At 39.3% G+C, this 20,000-nt stretch overlaps 1 protein-coding gene across 5 annotated transcripts in view; it reads left to right on the forward strand.

The window, feature by feature from the left end:
* Positions 1 to 20,000, forward strand: part of celf6 (CUGBP Elav-like family member 6) — a 205,232-nt gene that overhangs the window by 99,156 nt on the left and 86,076 nt on the right. For all 5 annotated transcript variants that reach the window (XR_010898411.1, XM_067419157.1, XM_067419155.1 and 2 more), the window contains exons 3-4: positions 2,651 to 2,699; positions 15,904 to 16,032. Coding sequence is in view for 4 of the 5 variants with exons in the window: in XM_067419157.1 (XP_067275258.1) it covers positions 2,651 to 2,699; positions 15,904 to 16,032 (178 nt within the window). In the remaining variant the exon portion in view is untranslated. The remainder of the gene's footprint in view (positions 1 to 2,650; positions 2,700 to 15,903; positions 16,033 to 20,000) is intronic.

Consider the following 20,000-nt stretch of genomic DNA (forward strand, 5'->3'; position numbering starts at 1 on the left):
GTGAGTGAGTGAGTCAGTGAGTCAGTGAGTCAGTGAGTCAGTGAGTCAGTGAGTCAGTCAGTGAGTGTGAGTGAGTGAGTGTGTGAATCAGTTAGTGAGTCAATGTGTGTGAGTGAGTGAGTCAGTCAGTCAGTCAGTCAGTGAGTGTGTGTGTTTGAGTGAGTCTCTGTGTGTGTGTGTGTGTGTGTGTGTGTGTGTGTGTGTGTGTGTGTGTGTGTGTGTGTGTGTGTGTGTGTGTGTGTGTGTGTGTTTGTCAGTCATTCAGTCAGTCAGTCAGTCAGTCAGTCAGTCAGTCAGTGAGTGTGTGTGTGTGTGTGAGGGGGGGGGGGGGCACCTGAATCATCAGAATGAGCTGAACCTGAGCTTTGGAAGTCCTATTTAATAAAACCTATTTATAATTAAAGTAAATAATCATTTGGTTTTATTTTTTTTCTCTCAAAATTCTAAAAAAAATTGTTTTATATTTACTTATTTTAGTGTATGTGTGACTAATTATAGTCAGCTTTATATTAAAATCAAGGCGTTTTATCATTTAACTCAATATATGCAGTTGTGTGTCGTTTTCATCTGTAAATCTTGCCATATCATGTATTTATTTTTATTTAAGCGAGAAAATTAGTAACTGTTTTTATTTTATGTGGTCATAATAGTATTTTTGTGTGTGGTTATTGTTCAGGCTGCTTCATGTTTAGATCGGTGACTTTTCATCATTGCAGACTTTGGTATCTTAGCACATTTTTGTTTTGTGGAGAAACATCTTTGAGGATTCATTTCTCTTTATTTTGAGATGTTGTTGAGAGACCTGCTCTCGTGGGTCATGTCCAGGTGTGTGTGTGTGTGTGTGGGCATGTTTATGTGACATATGAGGACACAAATGTGTATAATGCCATGGGTATGACACAGGTATTACAGGAGAGGGTGAAATATGAGGACATTACCCATGGCCCCACTTTACAAAAGGCTTATTGTGTGTGTGTGTGTGTGTGTGTGTGGTGTGTGTGTGTGTGTGTGTGTGTGTGTGTGTGTGTGTGTGTGTGTGTGTGTGTGTGTGTGTGTGTGTGTGTGGTGTATCTGGCCGCTGGCTCTCAGTGATGGCACAAAACTTTTTGTCAAACTGAGTAAAAGAGGACATTAAAGTGGGACGGGGGGTCATTCGGGTGTTCTGGTGAATAATTGGAGTTTTTCCTTTAACCTCATTGGACACACCTCGGAGAAAAATGGTGGAAAATGGCGCAAGAGAAAAAAGGCGCGTGCCAATTCGCCCGTAGACCAACAGGCTGCCGTCCCGATCTGCCCGGTTGCTTAGCAACTCCCGTTGTGTCCCGCGCTGCCTAATGACTCCTGTTGCCGCCGCGACTCGGAGGCTTTAATGGGCCGAAGCTCTGGAGCTTTACAACCAATCACACAAGTCCTGAGACTGAACAAATCAGAATAAAGAGAGAAAGTCTCACGGGTCTCAGTCTGACCCGTACACTGACACACACACACACACACACACACACACACACGTTTGTTATTGTGAAATGTGGGGACATTCCATAGGCATAATGGTTTTTATACTGTACAAACCATATTTTTTCTATCCCCCTACACTGCCTCTAAACCTACCCATTACACACACACACACACACACACACACACAAACACACATCATGTTATCTCAAAATAAAAGCATCAATTTATGTCAAAGAGTAACGGTTTTAAGTCAGTTTAACATGAATCAATTACATTTACACCAGAAACCTCATATAATGGTGTTAAATCAAGATGAGTTACTTAAATAAAGAGAACATCTTACTCTTTCAATTCTCTACAAAAAATACAAATATATAAACAGCATAAAATATTTATTCCAGTAACATATATTACAGTGAATTATAAACAGAGATATGAAAACTTTGTATAATGTTATTATTGTTTTAATGTCATTGTTTTGTGTGTGATAAAGTGTGTTTGTTCAAATACTGACACATATTTCATGAGGCTTTTTTCATCCATCAGCATTAGTGTTTTCACCGCTGACGTTTGGGTAATTAATATTTGATTGACCGATTGATTTTTCAGCTTATTTAATATCTCTGATGCTATCTCTGATTGTAGTCGGGCATCAGCACACGTCTCTGGAGATCACCGCTTTTAATGAATTAAACGCTACAGACACAAAAAAATGCTCTTCTTCCTCAGTATTTTTGTCTTGTTTCTCGTCCAAACCTCTAAAAATTCTTAAAAGTATTTACTAGACAAGCAAAAGTAATTGTCTTGTTTTGGGAAAAATAACTCAAAATGAAGAGAGTTTTTGCTAAAATACGATAAATAATCTGCCAATGGGGTGAGAAAAATAATCTTAATTCAAACAGAAAACAAGATTATTTTTCTCACCCCATTGGCAGATTATTTATCTTATTTGAAGCAAAAACTCTCTTCATTTTGAGTTATTTTCCCAAAAGAAGACAATAATTTGTACTTGTCTAGTAAATGTTTCTTAATGTAAGAATTTTTTGATATTTTGACTAAAAACACGACAAAAATACTAAGTAAGAAAAGCATTTTTTGCAGTGTGTGTGTTCATGTGCATGTGTGATTTCTTGACATACACACACACACACACACACACATGCTGTTCTAACAACTCTCTCTCTTTCTTATTCAGATGAACCGGCCCATCCAGGTGAAACCGGCCGACAGTGAAGGACGAGGAGGTAATTAACCTTCTCTCTCTCTCTCTTTCTCTCTCTCTCTCTCTCTCACACACAAACACACACACACACACACACACACACACACAGAGGGCGAGTGTCCTAATTTAGGTCACTTGCCTCCATTGACTCGCCATCTGTTTGGGCCGCCGTGGTTCGCCGTGACTCGGCTGAGATCAGAGCCGTAGTTTCCTGCCGTAATAACGATCCGCCGCTGAGCCGGTAAAGCCGCGGGTGATGTCATGCTCATACGGGTGGATTCGGCACTGGCTGTGTTTGAGCTGCAGCTGTGTGTGTGTGTGTGTGTGTGTGTGTGTGTGTGTGTGTGTGTGTGTGTGTGTGTGTGTGTGTGTCTGTGCGCTTGTTTTTGTGACATATGAGGACACAAGTGTGTATAATGCCATGGGTATGACACAGGTATTACAGGAGAGGGTGAAATATGAGGACATTACCCATGGCCCCACTTTACAAAAGGCTTATAAATCACATGGGTAGGTTTAGGGGCTGTGTGTGTGTGTGTGTCTGTGTGTGTGTCTGTGTGTGTGTCTGTGTGTGTCTGTGTGTGTGTGTCTGTGTGTGTGTGAGATGGGTAGGTTTAAGGGCTGTGTGTGTGTGTGTGTGTGTGTGTGTGTGTGTGTGTGTGTGTGTGTGTGTGTGTGTGTGTGTGTGTGTGTGTGTGTGTGTGTGTGTGTGTGATGGGTAGGTTTAGGGGCAGTGTAAGGGGATAGAAAATATGGTTTGTATAGTATAAAAACCATTACGCCTATGGAATGTCCCCATATGTCACAAAAACAAACGTGTGTGTGTGTGTGTGTGTGTGTGTGTGTGTGTGTGTGTGTGTGTCCTCATCACGCTGAGCAGTGGAAAGCAAACGTTAGTGTGTGAGGCTGGAGGAAGCGAGCGCTGTTGTCGTATTTTTAGTGCACTGCTGGGTTCATTGCTGTTGTGGCTGTTTATTTGTCCTCTGATTGAATCTGTTCTGACATGTTGTGGCCAGCGCCTGACTCTCTGAATCCTCACACGACTCGCGCTGCATTCGTCTCATTCAGCAGTAGGGCATTCAGCAGTAGTCATTTTTGAAAAAAAAAAAATCTCATATATCAAGCAATGTATTCGAATATCTACGACCCCACAATTTAAAAAAAGGACATCGCCATAACGGAGATTCAATCACAAATCCATTAACAATCTGACAGTCATAAACAGGACTGTGTGGAAAAATAAATTGTTAACTTAATGTTTGAAGCAGCGGGTTATCAACTTAATCGATATGAAGTGCCACTATATGCAATCATCACCGCTTTCAACCAGGGCTGGACTGGGGCTAAAATTCGGCCCTGGCAAACCCAAACCATCCGGCCCATGAGTTCCCTGTGAAGGTTTTTGCTGGGGTTAGGGCCTTAAATTGCACTCAAAAAAATGATTCAGGCCCTTCATAGATAAGACACATTTAAATGTTCTATGGAATAGAACAGAACGGAATGGAATAGAACAGAACGGAATGAAACAGAACGGAACAGAATGGAACGGAACAGAACGGAATGAAACAGTATGGATCAGAACGGAACAGAACGGGATGAAACAGAATGGAACATAACAGAACGGAACGAAACAGAATGGATTGGAACGGAACAGAATGGAACGAAACAGAAATGGAACGAGTGGAACGAAACTGTTCTGGATCGGAACGGAATGGATCAGAACGGAATGAAACAGAACAATAGAATAGGGAAAGGGAATCGAATGGAACGGAACGGAACAATAGAATAGCATTGGGTAGTGGTATAACATCAGGATTGGGTAGTGCCAAAATAACAAACAAAACATAATACTAACTATATACCCAAAATCTCTAAAAACCCTAAAAGAAAGAATGGCGAATCAACAAGCACATCCTCATAAGTCCAATTAGGGCGGAGACCTACGAGCGAGAGGAGAAAGAGAAAAAGGGAGGAGAAAAGACACACAGCAAAAATACATCTCCAGATGTAACACAATAGAATAGCATTGAAGGGAACGGAACAGATCGGAACAGAACAGAACAGATCAGAACGGAACAGATCAGAACGGAACGGAACAGATCAGAACGGAACGGAACAGATCAGAACGGAACAGATCAGAACATAACAGAACGAAACATAAAGGAACGGAACAGATCAGAACGGAACGGAATGAAACATAAAGGAACGGAACAGATCAGAACGGAACAGAACGAAACATAAAGGAACGGAACAGATCAGAACGGAACAGAACGAAACATAAAGGGACGGAACAGATCAGAACGGAACTGAACAGATCAGAACGGAACAGAACAGATCAGAACGGAACAGAACAGATCAGAACAGAACGGAACAGATCAGAACGGAACTGAACAGATCAGAACGGAACAGAACAGATCAGAACAGAACGGAACAGATCAGAACGGAACTGAACAGATCAGAACGGAACAGAACAGATCAGAACAGAACGGAACAGATCAGAACGGAACAGAACAGATCAGAACAGAACGGAACAGATCAGAACGGAACTGAACAGATCAGATCAGATCAGAACGGAACAGAACGGAACAGATCAGAACGGAACTGAACAGATCAGAACGGAACAGAACAGATCAGAACGGAACGGAACAGATCAGAACGGAACAGATCAGAACATAACAGAACGAAACATAAAGGAATGGAACAGATCAGAACGGAACGGAATGAAACATAAAGGAACGGAACAGATCAGAACGGAACAGAACGGAACAGATCAGAACGGAACTGAACGAAACATTAAGGAACGGAACAGATCAGAACGGAACAGAACAGATCAGAACGGAACAGAATGAAACATAAAGGAACGGAACAGATCAGAACGGAACAGAACAGATCAGAACGGAACAGAATGAAACATAAAGGAACGGAACAGATCAGAACGGAACTGAACGAAACATAAAGGGACGGAACAGAACAGATCAGAACGGAACGGAATGAAACATAAAGGAACGGAACAGATCAGAACGGAACAGAACGAAACATAAAGGGACGGAACAGATCAGAACGGAACGGATCAGAACGGAACAGAACAGAACGGAACAGAATGAAACATAAAGGAACGGAACAGATCAGAACGGAACAGAACAGATCAGAACGGAACAGAATGAAACATAAAGGAACGGAACAGATCAGAACGGAACTGAACGAAACATTAAGGAACGGAACAGATCAGAACGGAACAGAACAGAACGGAACAGAATGAAACATAAAGGAACGGAACAGATCAGAACGGAACAGAACAGATCAGAACGGAACAGAATGAAACATAAAGGAACGGAACAGATCAGAACGGAACTGAACGAAACATTAAGGAACGGAACAGATCAGAACGGAACAGAACGGAACAGAATGAAACATAAAGGAACGGAACAGATCAGAACGGAACAGAACAGATCAGAACGGAACAGAATGAAACATAAAGGAACGGAACAGATCAGAACGGAACTGAACGAAACATAAAGGGACGGAACAGAACAGATCAGAACGGAACGGAATGAAACATAAAGGAACGGAACAGATCAGAACGGAACAGAACGAAACATAAAGGGACGGAACAGATCAGAACGGAACAGATCAGAACGGAACGGAACGAAACATAAAGGAATGGAACAGATCAGAACGGAACGGAACATAACGGAACGGTCATTCAAATTGTTTTCTGACAGCTGTTATATTCAATTCTGAAATTAATTTTTCACAATAAATTGATACTTGTCAGATTTTTTTACATGAAAACTTGTATAAGACTTTACCTTTAGCTTAATATTTTACTTCCTCTAGTAAATCCATGGAATACTTGGAAATACATTTGAAATTAAGCCAGATTTTTTGCAAATAATAATAATAATAATAATAGTAATAATAATAATGAAATGAAAAACTAGCAGATTTTTGCCGTTTATTACACAGATCTGTTGTGACGAGTGTAATTGGCTGACGTCTCACCACCCACTTCCATTATATGGAAAAAACTTGGAAAGAAGGATTTTTGTCCCAAGTAAACGATGGCCGAGGTGTAATTTCTGTCTGACCCGCAGCAGAGGAGAAGGCTTAACCGGCTTCATTTCCCTAATTTATACCGGATTCAGATTTAATTGCCTAAATATTTGTATTAATGAGGCTCTGGTGGCTTTAATGAGCTGAAATCGAAGGCAAATATTTGAGAGCTAAAATGCGGAGCGCTTTCGTTGTCTCGTGACGTGACGAGTGATGAATGTGAAATATGAAATATATAACGTGACTGAGGAACGCTTAGAAATCCAGGACGCTCTGCAGAGTTAAAGGTTATGAGCGTTTGAGTTTTATTTAATGTTTTATGACTATAATCAGTAATATATAACAAAATGTCTGTTTAGAAAAACTTCTATTCTATATAGTGTGTGTGTGTGTGTGTGTGTGTGTGTGTGTGTGTGTGTGTGTGTGTGTGTGTGTGTGTGATAGGTAGGTTTAGGGGTAGGGGCAGCGTAGGGGGAAAAAAAACGGTTTGTACAGTATAAAAAACATTAAGCATATGGAATGTCCCCACATTTCACAAAAAAAAGCATGTGGTTCGGGAATGAAACGCTCCAGGAACTGTGTGTGTGTGTGTGTGTGTGTGTGTGTGTGTGTGTGTGTGTGTGTGTGTGTGTGTGTGTGTGTGTGTGTGTGTGTGTGAGTGCGCAGCGGATGCTGAGGTGGTGAATATAACTCATAGGTCTGGGAATGAAACGATAACGGAGTGTAAATTCAATTTCTTCTCCCATCCGTCCCTGAGGAACGCTCCAGGAACTTCCAGCATCCTCTGTGGGTAATTTAGTTTTTCCTCAGCGTAGACTAACATGTCGGAAACGTTCATTATTGCGCTTGTGGCTCGTTAATTAGGCTTGTAAAGCTGACACGAGTGGCTCCTGATGTGTGCGGTGCCCCGGGCCCCTAGAGCACACACACACACACACACACACAGAAAGAGAGAGAGAGACAGATAAAGAGAGACTTCAGCGGGCTTATGCTGGTTTACAGATTATAATATACATATATTACTGATGGAACTGCTGTATTAAACTTTAAAAGCGTTTTATTTTCCCCTTGAGGTCCATTATATAATTTCAAGATTTTCTGGTCCTCACAATCTCCCAGGCTGTTTGTGCTACTGTGCCTTTAAGACCTCTCTATTTAAAGGTCTGCTGTGATTGGCTAAGCCCTTTTATCAGTGTTTTATCAGATCTAATGCAATCAACATGTTTTGGATGTCATTACCATAAATGTGTGATCATTATTGTATTTTTTAAAGAAGTTATGGAGAATTTGATCAGAAAATACAGTAAAGATTGTGAAATATTATTTCAGTGGTAAAATCATCTGTTCTCTATGTGAATATATAGTAACGTGTGATTTATTCCTGCGATCAAAGCTGAGCTTATCATCATTACTCCAGTCTTCAGAGTCACATGATCCTTCACTAATCATTCTCAGATGAGGATCTGATGATCAACACACACTTATGATTATTATCAGTGATTGAAACTGCGTAAAATTTCTGTGGAAATCGTCATACATTTTATTTTTTCAGGATTCTTTGATGAATAGAAAGTTCAAAAGAACAGCGTTTGTTTGACATAGATTATTTTGTAACATTATAAATGTCTTTACTGTCTTTTAATCAAATGAATGCATCTAACATGCATTTCTTTTCGTAAAAACTTTTATACAGTATATGAAATATTATTTGCTTTAGTTCTATTATATAGACAATATTTATTATATTTGTACAGCACGGATCATCAATAGAGACCCACTATAATTAATTACATCATGTTTTACACTTTATATTTACAGTGCATTCGGAAAGTATTCAGAGTTCTTTGCTTTTTCCACATTTTGTTACGTTACAGTCTAATTCCTAAATGGATTCAATTCCTAATTTTCCGCAATTCTACAAATAATACCCCATGATGACAATGTGAAGGAAGTTTCTTTCACAGCCTTTCCCATTTGAGCTCAGGTGTTTCCACTGATCATCCTTGGAGTCCACCTGTGGTAAATTCAGTCAATTGGACATGATTTGGAAAGGCACACACCTGTCTATATAAGGTCCCACAGTGACCGGTACAGTTCTCTGTGGAGAGAGGAACAAACAGCCATCTCTGCAGCTCTCCACCAATCAGGAGAGTGGCGAGACGGCACATGACAGCCCATCTGGAGTTTGCCAAAAGGCACCTGAAGGACTCTCAGACCATGAGAAACAAAAAAATCTCTGGTCTGATGAAACAAAGATTGAACTCTTTGGCCTGAATGGAGGAAACCAGGTACCGCTCATCACCTGGCCAATCCCATCCCTACAGTAAAGCGTGGTGGTGGCAGCATAATGCTGTGGGGTGTTTTTCAGTGGCAGGAATTTGGAGACTAGTCAGGATCGAGAGGAAGATGAATGCAGCAATGCAAAAAGACATCCTTGATGAAAACCTGCTCCAGAGCATTCTGGACCTCAGACTGGGGCGAAAGTTCATCTTCCAAAAGGACAAATGAGCCAAGATAACAAAGGAGTGGCTACGGGACGACTCTTTGGGAATGTCCTTGAGCCCAGACGTAAACCTGATTGAACATCTCTGGAGAGATCTGAAAATAACTGTGCACTGACGCTCCCCATCCAACCTGATGGAGCTTGAGAGGTCCAGCACAGGAGAATGGGAGAAAATGCCCAAAAATAGGTCAAAATCAAACTCAAAAAGACTGTGATCGGTGCCAAAGAAGCTTCAACAAAGTATCAAGCAAAGGCTGTGAATACGTATCCAATCAATTGATGGACTGCGGGGATGATCAGTGGAAACAGGAGCACCTGAGCTCAAGTTTCAGCGTCTTGGGAAAAGCTTTGAAAACTTCTGGACATGCTTTTTAAATTTGAAAAATATTGCAAACAGACTTTCATGTTGTCATCATGGGGTATTGTTTGTAGAATTGAGGACAATTATGAATTTAATCCATTTTTGAAATAAGGCTGCAACAACAAATTGTGACAAAAGATATACTTTCAATCTACTATATCTCAATTGCATGTCAGCCATATTTCAGCTAAATCTCTATTTATACAATTTTCTTAATACTTGTATTACTTTAATCAGCTAAATCTCAGTTTTATCTCAGCGGTTTGGGGTCTCTGATGTCTTCCTCTCAGGATGAGTGTCGAATCCGACAGCTCTCTGAGGGCTCGTATGCATAATGTAAAGCTCTGGTACCACACAGAAGACAGATGATGAGTCTGGGCTCAGACAGCGGAGAGCTCTGTTAAAACAGCTTATGTAAGACTCAGTGTGGAGGGAATACAAGCTGTCAGCCTGAAGAGATGAGGGAGAACTGATGAATGAGGGGATGCAGGTGTGTTTGAGCAAACATGTTCAAATAACGTACCTGTGTCCAGGGGCGTAGCCATCTTTTCAGAAGTGAGGGGGACAGAAATGTCGTAATACCATTTTTTTTTTTGACCGATATAATTTATCGCATCTCTTGCTTTTAATTCGGTAAGATATCAAATACACTGCTGATCAAAAATTATTTAGAAGAAAAGTAACCTGGTTGCCTTAAAATTTTGAGTTAATTCAATGAACAATTTTAGAGAATCGACATCCTTTATTTAAATATTATTAAAAGATTTTGTAAGCATATTGGGTAATTGTGTGTTTTATTTGTGATGACGCAGCCAAATTGTGCTATTTTCATGATTTATCACATTTTTTATGTGGTTCAGATACAATAATATTTTGAGTTTCTATTTATTAAACAAATTTCCTTAATTGTATCCAGGGCTTGACATTAACACCCGCCAACCCGCCAAATGCGGGTAGATTTCAGCTGTGGCGGGTACGGCAGCCACTCCCACTAGCCACTTTGGCGGGTTAAATATAATTTCAGCCTACAGCCAAATGAAATGCCAAGACAGTCGTATCACAAAATTAAAAATTTATTACAATTCTTTATCGATCAACTTGCAGTAAGTGAAGGCGGGATAGGCGGAATCGCGCTGAATGACACTCAACTGAAGCATGCTCTCATGCACTATCAGTTCAGTGTCGCTACAAGTAGTGACGCTACTAGATTAACTAAATTTTTCGTTTGCACTTTCCCAAGCATTTCTGAAGATCAAGCTCAAATTGGAAACACACCTGCCAAGTCGCCGATATACTTCACAGATGCGCGTGAGCCTTCCAAAGGACTGCTTTGGCAGTGAGTGCGGAAAGACCGGTTTGGCGCGTGCACTGTATACGCGCACTATCTAGTTGACGTTTGTTTCCGAGCGCTCAGTTCGCTGTTGCACGCTCGTCAACCGTGCGGTGACAAAAGAGAAATCGTCTTCAGTGCAAAGTTTTAAAAGAATCTATTGTGTCTGTTGAATAAAAACCTCTTATTTAAAGCATAGGGGTCCCGCATGGCCACCTCTTGGTATGAATAAATGAAACTTTTTTTTCAAGGAGATAGAACACACACACACACACACACGCCTGGTTCACTATCTTTGTGGGAAATCTCCATAGATGGTTTTTATAGTGTGCAAACCGTATTTTCTATCCCCCTACACTGCCCCTGCCCCTAAACCTACCTATCACAGGAAACATTCTGCATTTTTAGTCTCTCAAAAAAACTCATCCAGTATGATTTATAAGTCTTTTGAAAAGTGGGAACCGCTGGCTGGTCCCCACAATGTAGGTAATCCCAGGTTTTACTATCCTTAATAATATAATAATAATCCTGAATAATTAAATACCACCTTGCCCGCCTGCACATCCCATCTGATATACAATGTAGTCTTGATTTGGGGGGTCACTCTGCATGTGAAAGTTTGAAAGGGTTTTAAATCTTCCAAATCAAATAAAATGACTCAAAATCAACTAATTTAAGCATGCCAAAGTCAACTTTAATCATATAAAATGTAATTTCCAAACCGAAAAATTGTGGCCAGTGAAAATGCTGAGTGGCTAGTAACTTTGGAAAACCACTAGCCACGGTGGCTGGTGAGCAAAAAAGTTAATGTCAAGCCCTGATTGTATCAACTCAAAATTTTAAGTTCAATAAACTCAAAATTTTAAAGCAACCAGGTTACTTACTTTTTTAAGTTAAACCAACAAAAAACAAAACAATTTTTTTCAGTGCATCAGAATGATATTTCACTGTATTACGTTTTTTTACTGCATTTTTTATTAAATAAATGCAGCATATATACATTAAAAAAATTTTTTTTACATTGCATAAAATAATCATAAAATTGGCATAAAATACAGCAGAAAAATATTATAGATATTAAATCAGCTGTTCTCTTTAATATATAATAAAGTGCAATTTATTCCTGTGATCAAAACTGAGTTTATCATCATTACTCCAGTCTTCAGAGTCACATGATCCTTCACTAATCATTCTCAGATGAGGATCTGATCATCAACACACATTTATGTTTATTATCAGTGTTTAAAAGTTTTGCTGCTTCATTTTTGCAGAACCCAACATACCATTCAAACATTTGTGGTAAAAAAAAAAAAAAAAGATAAATTAATACTTTTATTCATCAGACATGCATTAAATTGATCACAAGTGATATTTTTAATATTACAAAATATAATAATTTATTTAATGAATGCACATCATTTCTAGACATTGAACTTTCTATTCATCAAAGAATCCTGAAAAATAAAATGAAGGCCTATCATGCTGTCCACAACATTAAACAGCACAACTGTTTTCAACATTTTTTTTTGATAATAATCATAAATGTGTGTTGATCATCAGATCCTCATATGAGAATGATTAGTGAAGGATCATGTGACTCTGAAGACTGGAGTAATGATGATAAACTCAGCTTTCAGTTTCTATGTAAATACAGTTGCCCGTGACCTCAAGAAGCGCGCTATCAACCGAGTTTAGAGAAAGCTGTATTTAGCGTCCCAGGTAACTTGCCCGCCGCCGCGCAGGTAATGCCCATTTAAATCGACTAGGATCAGTGAGACCCAGTGCAGGGGACGAAAATACATTTGTAACAATGTTCGTGGATGGAAGGAAGAGGACAAGGGGGTCGGTGTGACTGCTGACGCTTTTATTAGGTAAATAACTCAAAATAATGTGCACACTTCAGCGTGTGTCTTTCTCAGTCTCTATCTCAGTTCACTTCCGGGTTCACGGTTCAGCATCCGGTTTCCGGTTTCTCAGGGTCTCAGGGTGTGGAGCGTCAGCAGTCCGTCTCTCTCTCTCCTGCTTCCGTTTCTCCAGGCGTTTTATTCTCTCTCCACGCCCATTACTGAAACAAGATACAGGCTGCTTGCAGCTATATTTATTTATTTATTTATTTTTTGAACGCATGGAACTGCAAAAGGCAAATATCCGCACAGTGCAGCCGCTGACGAACATACGCTGCGTTTAAATCCTGCTCTATGAAAGGCACTTTGACTCCGAATTTAGTTTTATACAATCGTGTGATATGGGAACATTACAGATTCTGTGTTGAATCAGCTGAAAATGGCCGCGAGCATGACGAGGTAAAGTGGAAAACGGCAATACACACAAATGTTTCACTTTATAGCACAATCACAATTTACCTTGCAGCTAACAGCGAAGACATATGGTGTTTTGGAAGAAACATTTATTAAAAATGTTGCTATATTATTTCAATTAATATTGCAGAATATAATAAAGGCTGTTTCCGTATTTTCAACAGGTGTTTAACATTTTTTTTACTTACAAATATAATAGTTTTATATATATGTTTAATATATGTTAGAAACCATATAGCCATATAATGAGGAGCAAGGTTTTTACAGTCTGTTTTTTTAACCCTGTGACTGCCATGATCTTACATTTAAATGAAACTGGCCTATAGTTTAACTATAGTCTATAAAACAGTTTTAAAGTCTGCATCCCATGAATTAAGGACAAACTTTTTTTTTTTACTTTAAAAGTTTTATTAACTTTTTTAAAAGATCTAATGACATTTAATTAAATTATATTTCAATGATAGCCTCATGAAAGATAGATATCAGTGTCTTACTTAAATTTTGTGTTAACTCTTGAAAAATATGATTGTTCAAGCCCAAAATGTGATCATTTACTCACCCTAATGTCATTCCAAACCTAAATGAATTTATTTCTGTGTAGCATAAAACAAAATAATTTGAGTCTGTTTTTTTGTTCATGCAATATTCAAATGGTAGCCTAACCAAAATGGCTGGGATGCCAACATTCTTCAAAACATCTTCTTTTGTGTTTCAAAGAAGTCATGCAGGTTTGGAAGGACATGAGAGAGAGTAAATGATGACAGCCTTTAAAAGAAGTAAATTGACTGCACCCTACCTGAAAATCATCAGTGCTTTACTGTCAAGGGCATTTCTGTGTGACAAAAAAGCAATATAAAGTTTATCTGCATTTGCAGCAAATTCGATAATATCTTTTATTATTTGTCCTTGTCCTAGTTGTATTTATTTACTCCAATTTAAAGCCCCAACCCAGCAAAAACACTCACGGGGAACTCATGGGCCGGATGGGCTGGGTTTGCCAGGGCCGAATTTTAGCCCCAGTCCAGCCCTGAGCTTAGCTCACTACATTTTCCAAGAAGCTTGCCCAACACTGGCAACCATGGCGTATTTTCCTCCTTTACTCTTGTGCGCATTCTCTTCCTCTGAACTTTTTGATGTCTTCAGCTATTTTTTTTTACAGAGTTCAGTGTCAAAAAGATCTGACAAAACCATGAAATACAGTTAACAGGGCATGAAATATTGATTTAGCTCCATCTCTTTCATTGGCATGAAAGGATTATGATATTAACAGCTGAAGTGCTTCTGCTATATGAACATTTAATTAAGCTGCGGAGAGGACAGTAAAAACAGACTCTCAGTGTTTGATGGATAGGAACGTGTAGGATCTGTAATATCTGGAGCTGTGTTGTGTTGCCGTACGTTTCTTCACTTCAAAAACACATTTTCTTACTTGGTATTTTTTACATTTTGTTTCCTAAACATATTTAAATACTTTTTTTTTTAAATAATATGCATTTATTTGAGAAGCAAAATATCACTTAAGATATTACCGGTAAGTCTTGAGTTTATACTTAAAACAAGTAAAAATACATGGTAACACTTTACAATAAGCTTTCATTTGTTAACATTAGTTAACATGAACTAACAATGAGCAATACATCTACTGTACAGATGTATTGCTCATTGTTCGATTTTAGTTCGATTTTAAAAAAAGCAACATTTTGAGCAAAAAGCTGACAAAATCACATTTTGGTCAAAGATAAAAATTTCATACTGATGATCAAAACGTAGATGGAGTCCATCAACACCCCCAAATCTTCACAGTCCTAGAGCTCGTCCTGGGTCGACATCTCATTCAGTAACATTAGGTAGTTTTGATTTATATGCCGTGAACATGTTATTTTTCATATGCATCTGCTTACATAAGCTATTGCTTGTTTCTGCGTTTTCTTCGCCTGTGTTTTGATCAGGATTTTCTTTACTCGTTTAGAGGATGTGTAAAAGCGTCCACCTACCGTGTAACAGTGGAAACACGGAAATTTCAGTCAATGGCAGGGAAAGAGATAAAGGAACTGTATGTAAGAAATGTATTTCAATGAATCATAAAATGGCCCTGATATGTCACTAGACATTAAGAAATCAGGTTAATTTCAAACACTTCTATCACTGCCAAAAGTAGTCCGGCCAGGATATTGTCGTTTTAAAGTTGTTGCTGTAGCCCTCAACTGATGTTGATGATGTCATGTTGTGTTTTGGCCTGAAGCTTCGCCCTCCACCTATCGACCAATCAGGAGTCAGTAGTCTTTCGGGTTGCCAGATCTGCTCTAGTTCCCACAGCTGCAGATCTACAAAGGGTTCCTGCAGCCAATCTGGCAACCTCGAGTCAGCGGGAGGGGGATACACCGCTCTACAGTCATTCGAAAGTGATTGCAGTACCAGTTTTGGCCACAATATTACACACACTTCCTTTAAGATATCTGTACTGGAGGCACAAAATACAAAATATTTTTACAGAGTTATCTTTTCCGCTTCAACCCTCGTGACAGCACAGATCCCGCCGGATCTCATGACCTCTGTGTGTATGAGCGAATGGGAGGTAATTTGTGTCTCTCTCTGTCTGTCTGTCTGTCTCTCTCTCTCTCCCTCTCCCTCTCTCTCTCTCTCTCTCTCTCTCTCTCTCAGAAGACCGGAAGCTGTTTGTGGGCATGTTGGGAAAACAGCAGAGCGAAGATGATGTCCGGCGGCTGTTTGAGTCGTTCGGGCAGATAGAGGAGTGCACCGTGCTACGGGGGCCTGATGGGGCCAGTAAGGGTCAGCACCCACACAACTCTCTGCCTCTTCCTCTCTCACGCTCCCTCATTCGCTTCTTCAGCCTCTGTCACTCACATGAAGCAAACACAGCTCACCGGCACAGCCTGTTTCGAGGTTTACATATGAATCGGGCCATACTGTTTGATGCACGGAACTGAACATATCTGGATACTGAGAATGACTTTTGGAAGCCAGGAATGTTTTGTTCCAAGTGCTGTTGTTTCCCCACAAACAGTATATTGAATTACATCATAGCGTTATTACAAAGAAGGCCGACAAACAAAAATATATTATTATGATACACTACCGTTCAACGTTTTGGGGTCGGTAAGATTTTGATTCATCACTTTTATTGATCAAAAGTGAAAGCAAAGACATTTATAATGCTATAAAAGATTCTATTACAAATAAATGTTGTTATTTTCAACTTTCTATTCATCAAAGAATTTTTAAAAATCCCAGTAATATGAACTGTTTCCATCACTGATAATAATCATAAGTGTGTGTTGATGATCAGATCCTCATCTGAGAATGATTAGTGAAGGATCATGTGACTCTGAAGACTGGAGTAATGATGATAAACTCAGCTTTCATCACAGGAATAGATTATATATATATATTCTATATTAGGGTTGTGAATATTTGGGTAGTCAAGGATTTTTGCAAATTCAGAACTATTTGATTTGAGACGATTCACATTAAAATTCAAACGATTCTGCATTTTTTTAATATGCATTCATAGGATTATTTATACGCTTCCCCCAATGTGTCCTAGTCAGGGGTCAGAGAGTGGGCAATACAAACAACTACCTTTGTCCATTGTTAATGTTAGTTCTTAATGATGCTAATATTATTATTAACTTTATTTTAATAATCCTTATTTGTAGAAATTTACATAAGCCAAAATTAAAACAGGTTTTAAAAGTATTGTAAGTTCATGTGAAGTATTGTGTAGGATAGTGTTAACGGCTACACAACCGTATTAAAGTGTTCCAGGAACATTAAACACACACTGCTTTCATGGAGAAACTAGAATATCATACACTTTCACAACTGATCCTAAATTAACTATTCTCAACGGAATAGTTAGAAAGTCCTCTTTTTTGCTTTATACGCAATATTTTTATGATGATGATTTTAAAATAAAACACGCCGGGTGTCTACTGTTGCTATAGTAATGAACGCAACTGTAACGTGCATCTGATTGATGGATAAACTGCGCTCTCCTATTTCAGTGTTGGTGATGTTGTAGTTATTTCAGCAGTTTCCTTCGTACATTCAGTTTAACAACATTACGTTAAATGTCATGTATCATTCACCTGAAGTATGCATATGAATTTTAGGCACATACTTAAAAGTCAACAGCTCCAGACCACCAGACTTCTGTGGCCTTCAGATGAGCTCAAGAACAGCGTAGAGAGCTTCATGGAATGGGTTTCCATGGCCGAGCAGCTCATCCAAGCCTTACATCACCAAGAGCAATGCAAAGCGTGGGATGCAGTGGAGTAAAGCAGCCGCCACTGGACTCTAGAGCAGTGAGACGTGTTCTCTGAGCGACCAATCACGCTTCAGTCTGACAATCCCATGGACGAGTCTGGGTTTGGCCGTCGCCAGGAGAACAGGACTTGCCTGAGTGCATTGTGCCAAGTGTAAAGTTTGGTGGTGTGGGGCTTTTTTTTCAGGGGTTAGGCTTGGCCTCTTAGTTCCAGAAAGGGAATAAAAACATCATCAAAGTAGTCCGTAGGTGATTTCCTTTATTTGAGGATTGAAAACAAACCCGGAAGAGAAGACAATGCTGAATAAAGTCGTAGTTTTTGTTATTTTTGGACCCAAATGTATTTTGGATGCTTCAAGAGACTCTAATTAACCCACTGATGTCTCATATGGACTACTGTGATGATGTTTTTATTCCCTTTCTGGACATGGACAGTATAGTGTGCATACACTTGCATACGCTCTCGGACTAAATCTAAAATATCTTAAACTGTGTGTGAAGATGAACGGAGGTCTTACGGGTGTGGAGCGACATTAGGGCGAGGAGTTAATGATATAAACCCTTTAATGCTTCACCAAGACATTTTGGACAATTTCATGCTCCTAACTTTGCGGGATCAGTTTGTGGACGGCCCCTTCCTGTCCCAGCATGACTGCGCTCCAGTGCACAAAGCGTCGGTCCATAAAGACATGGATGAGGAGTTTGGTGTGGAGGAACTGGACTGGCCTGCACAGAGTCCTGAGCTCAACCCGATAGAACAGCTTTGGGATGAATTAGAGCGGAGACTGAGAGCCAGGCCTTCTCGTCCAACATCAGTGCCTGACCTCACAAATGAGCTTCTAGAAGAATGGGCAAAAATCCCCATAAACACACTCCTAAACCTTGAGGAAAGCCTTCAAGTTCATGTGGATGTAAAGGCAGGCATCACAAAACTTTTAGCAATAAAGTGTAGATGAATTTGTACATATAGTAATTTATAAGTTATATAATTTAAAGCAAATAATCGCGATTCATTACTACATGATCGATGCATGTGCACTGTCAGGATTTGTAATTGATGCATCGAGAAAATGAGAATGAATCGTTACACTCCTTATATATATATATATATATATATATATATATATATATATATATATATATATATATATATATATATATATATATATATATATATATATATATATATATATATATTAAGTATATTAAGTTCTGGACATGTACACAATCATGCATATTAAATAAGTGGATTACATTCACATTGTGTGTAATAATCAGTAGTCGTCTTGCATGCTGGCGCTTTGCCTAATCATAATTTGTATGCATTTAAACACACTTCACATTTGTCTGTCTTTTAACTTTGAGCATCTACAAACAAACCTTTAAATCTCTCTTATTAATTTCATAATCATCCTCTATTGGAGTAGACTGAGATAATGTGAAAACAAATTTCACACTCATAACAGACTATTCATTATTTGTTTATTTGTTTTGCATTTTGCAGATGTTTTGATCCAAAGCGGGTTCATTTACCACATGCATAGTTACTGAAAGGTGTGTGTTGTACATTTTATCAAATGTAAAATTTGATCCGGTTTTCGATATGGATCATTAACATCGGCATGAAACAGAAATTGCAGTCGTCTTTTCTTTGTTGTGTCATATATCCGAGTGAAACGCTTCACAAACAAGAACAAATGTAGGGCGGGGCTTGATTTGTTTGATGGGAATTGATTGGATGGTTGTGGTTTGCTATTGGTGGATCTCATGTGAGTGACAGGTGGCCCCGCCCTCGGCTGAGTTTGGGGGCGGGGCTAACTGTTTGATTGATTGACTGGAATGTTTGGATACAGACATTATTTTTGCAGTTCATGTTATTAAACACTTCAGCTTTAATAACATACACAGATTTATGTTGAGGACTGGGTTTCTTTCAGGACATTTGCTCTCTGTTTAATCTCACTGCTGTGTGGGTGAGACATTTAAAAAGATGTAATTTGTGATATTTCTTTTCTCGAGGCAGTGGATTTTGTGTGGCTGTAAATCTTCTTCTGTCTTCTAGTTTGGCTGGATTTCGGTCCTGAATAATGGAGCTTTCGCAGCGCTAGTTAAGATGTCGTCACATGAATGCATGTCCAAATGTTTCTGCTCAAATCAAAAAGGCGTTTAGAAGCGTTTTCCCTAACCATCAGATGTTAAATCCTCAGACGTGTGCTGTCACGTCCAAAGATTTTCTCGTCTTCTGAAGTGTCGTTCTGTCTCATGAAAGTGTGTCACGGAGCCTCATCACTCTCTCCGGCAATAATGCATCTTGTTTGCGGCACATAAAAGTCATTCTCGGGCTTTCAAGCGGATGAATTGCCGGCCGGGCGCTGGGCTTTGGGGGTCACGGAGGTTTGATGATTGCAGGGTTTGTTAGATGGATGTTTGTGCTGTGTTTCCCTCGGCGGCTCCGGTCATTCTCTGTGGAAAG

This window comes from Pseudorasbora parva, chromosome 16 (genome assembly GCF_024679245.1).
Source record: "Pseudorasbora parva isolate DD20220531a chromosome 16, ASM2467924v1, whole genome shotgun sequence".
NCBI classification, from domain to species: domain Eukaryota; kingdom Metazoa; phylum Chordata; class Actinopteri; order Cypriniformes; family Gobionidae; genus Pseudorasbora; species Pseudorasbora parva.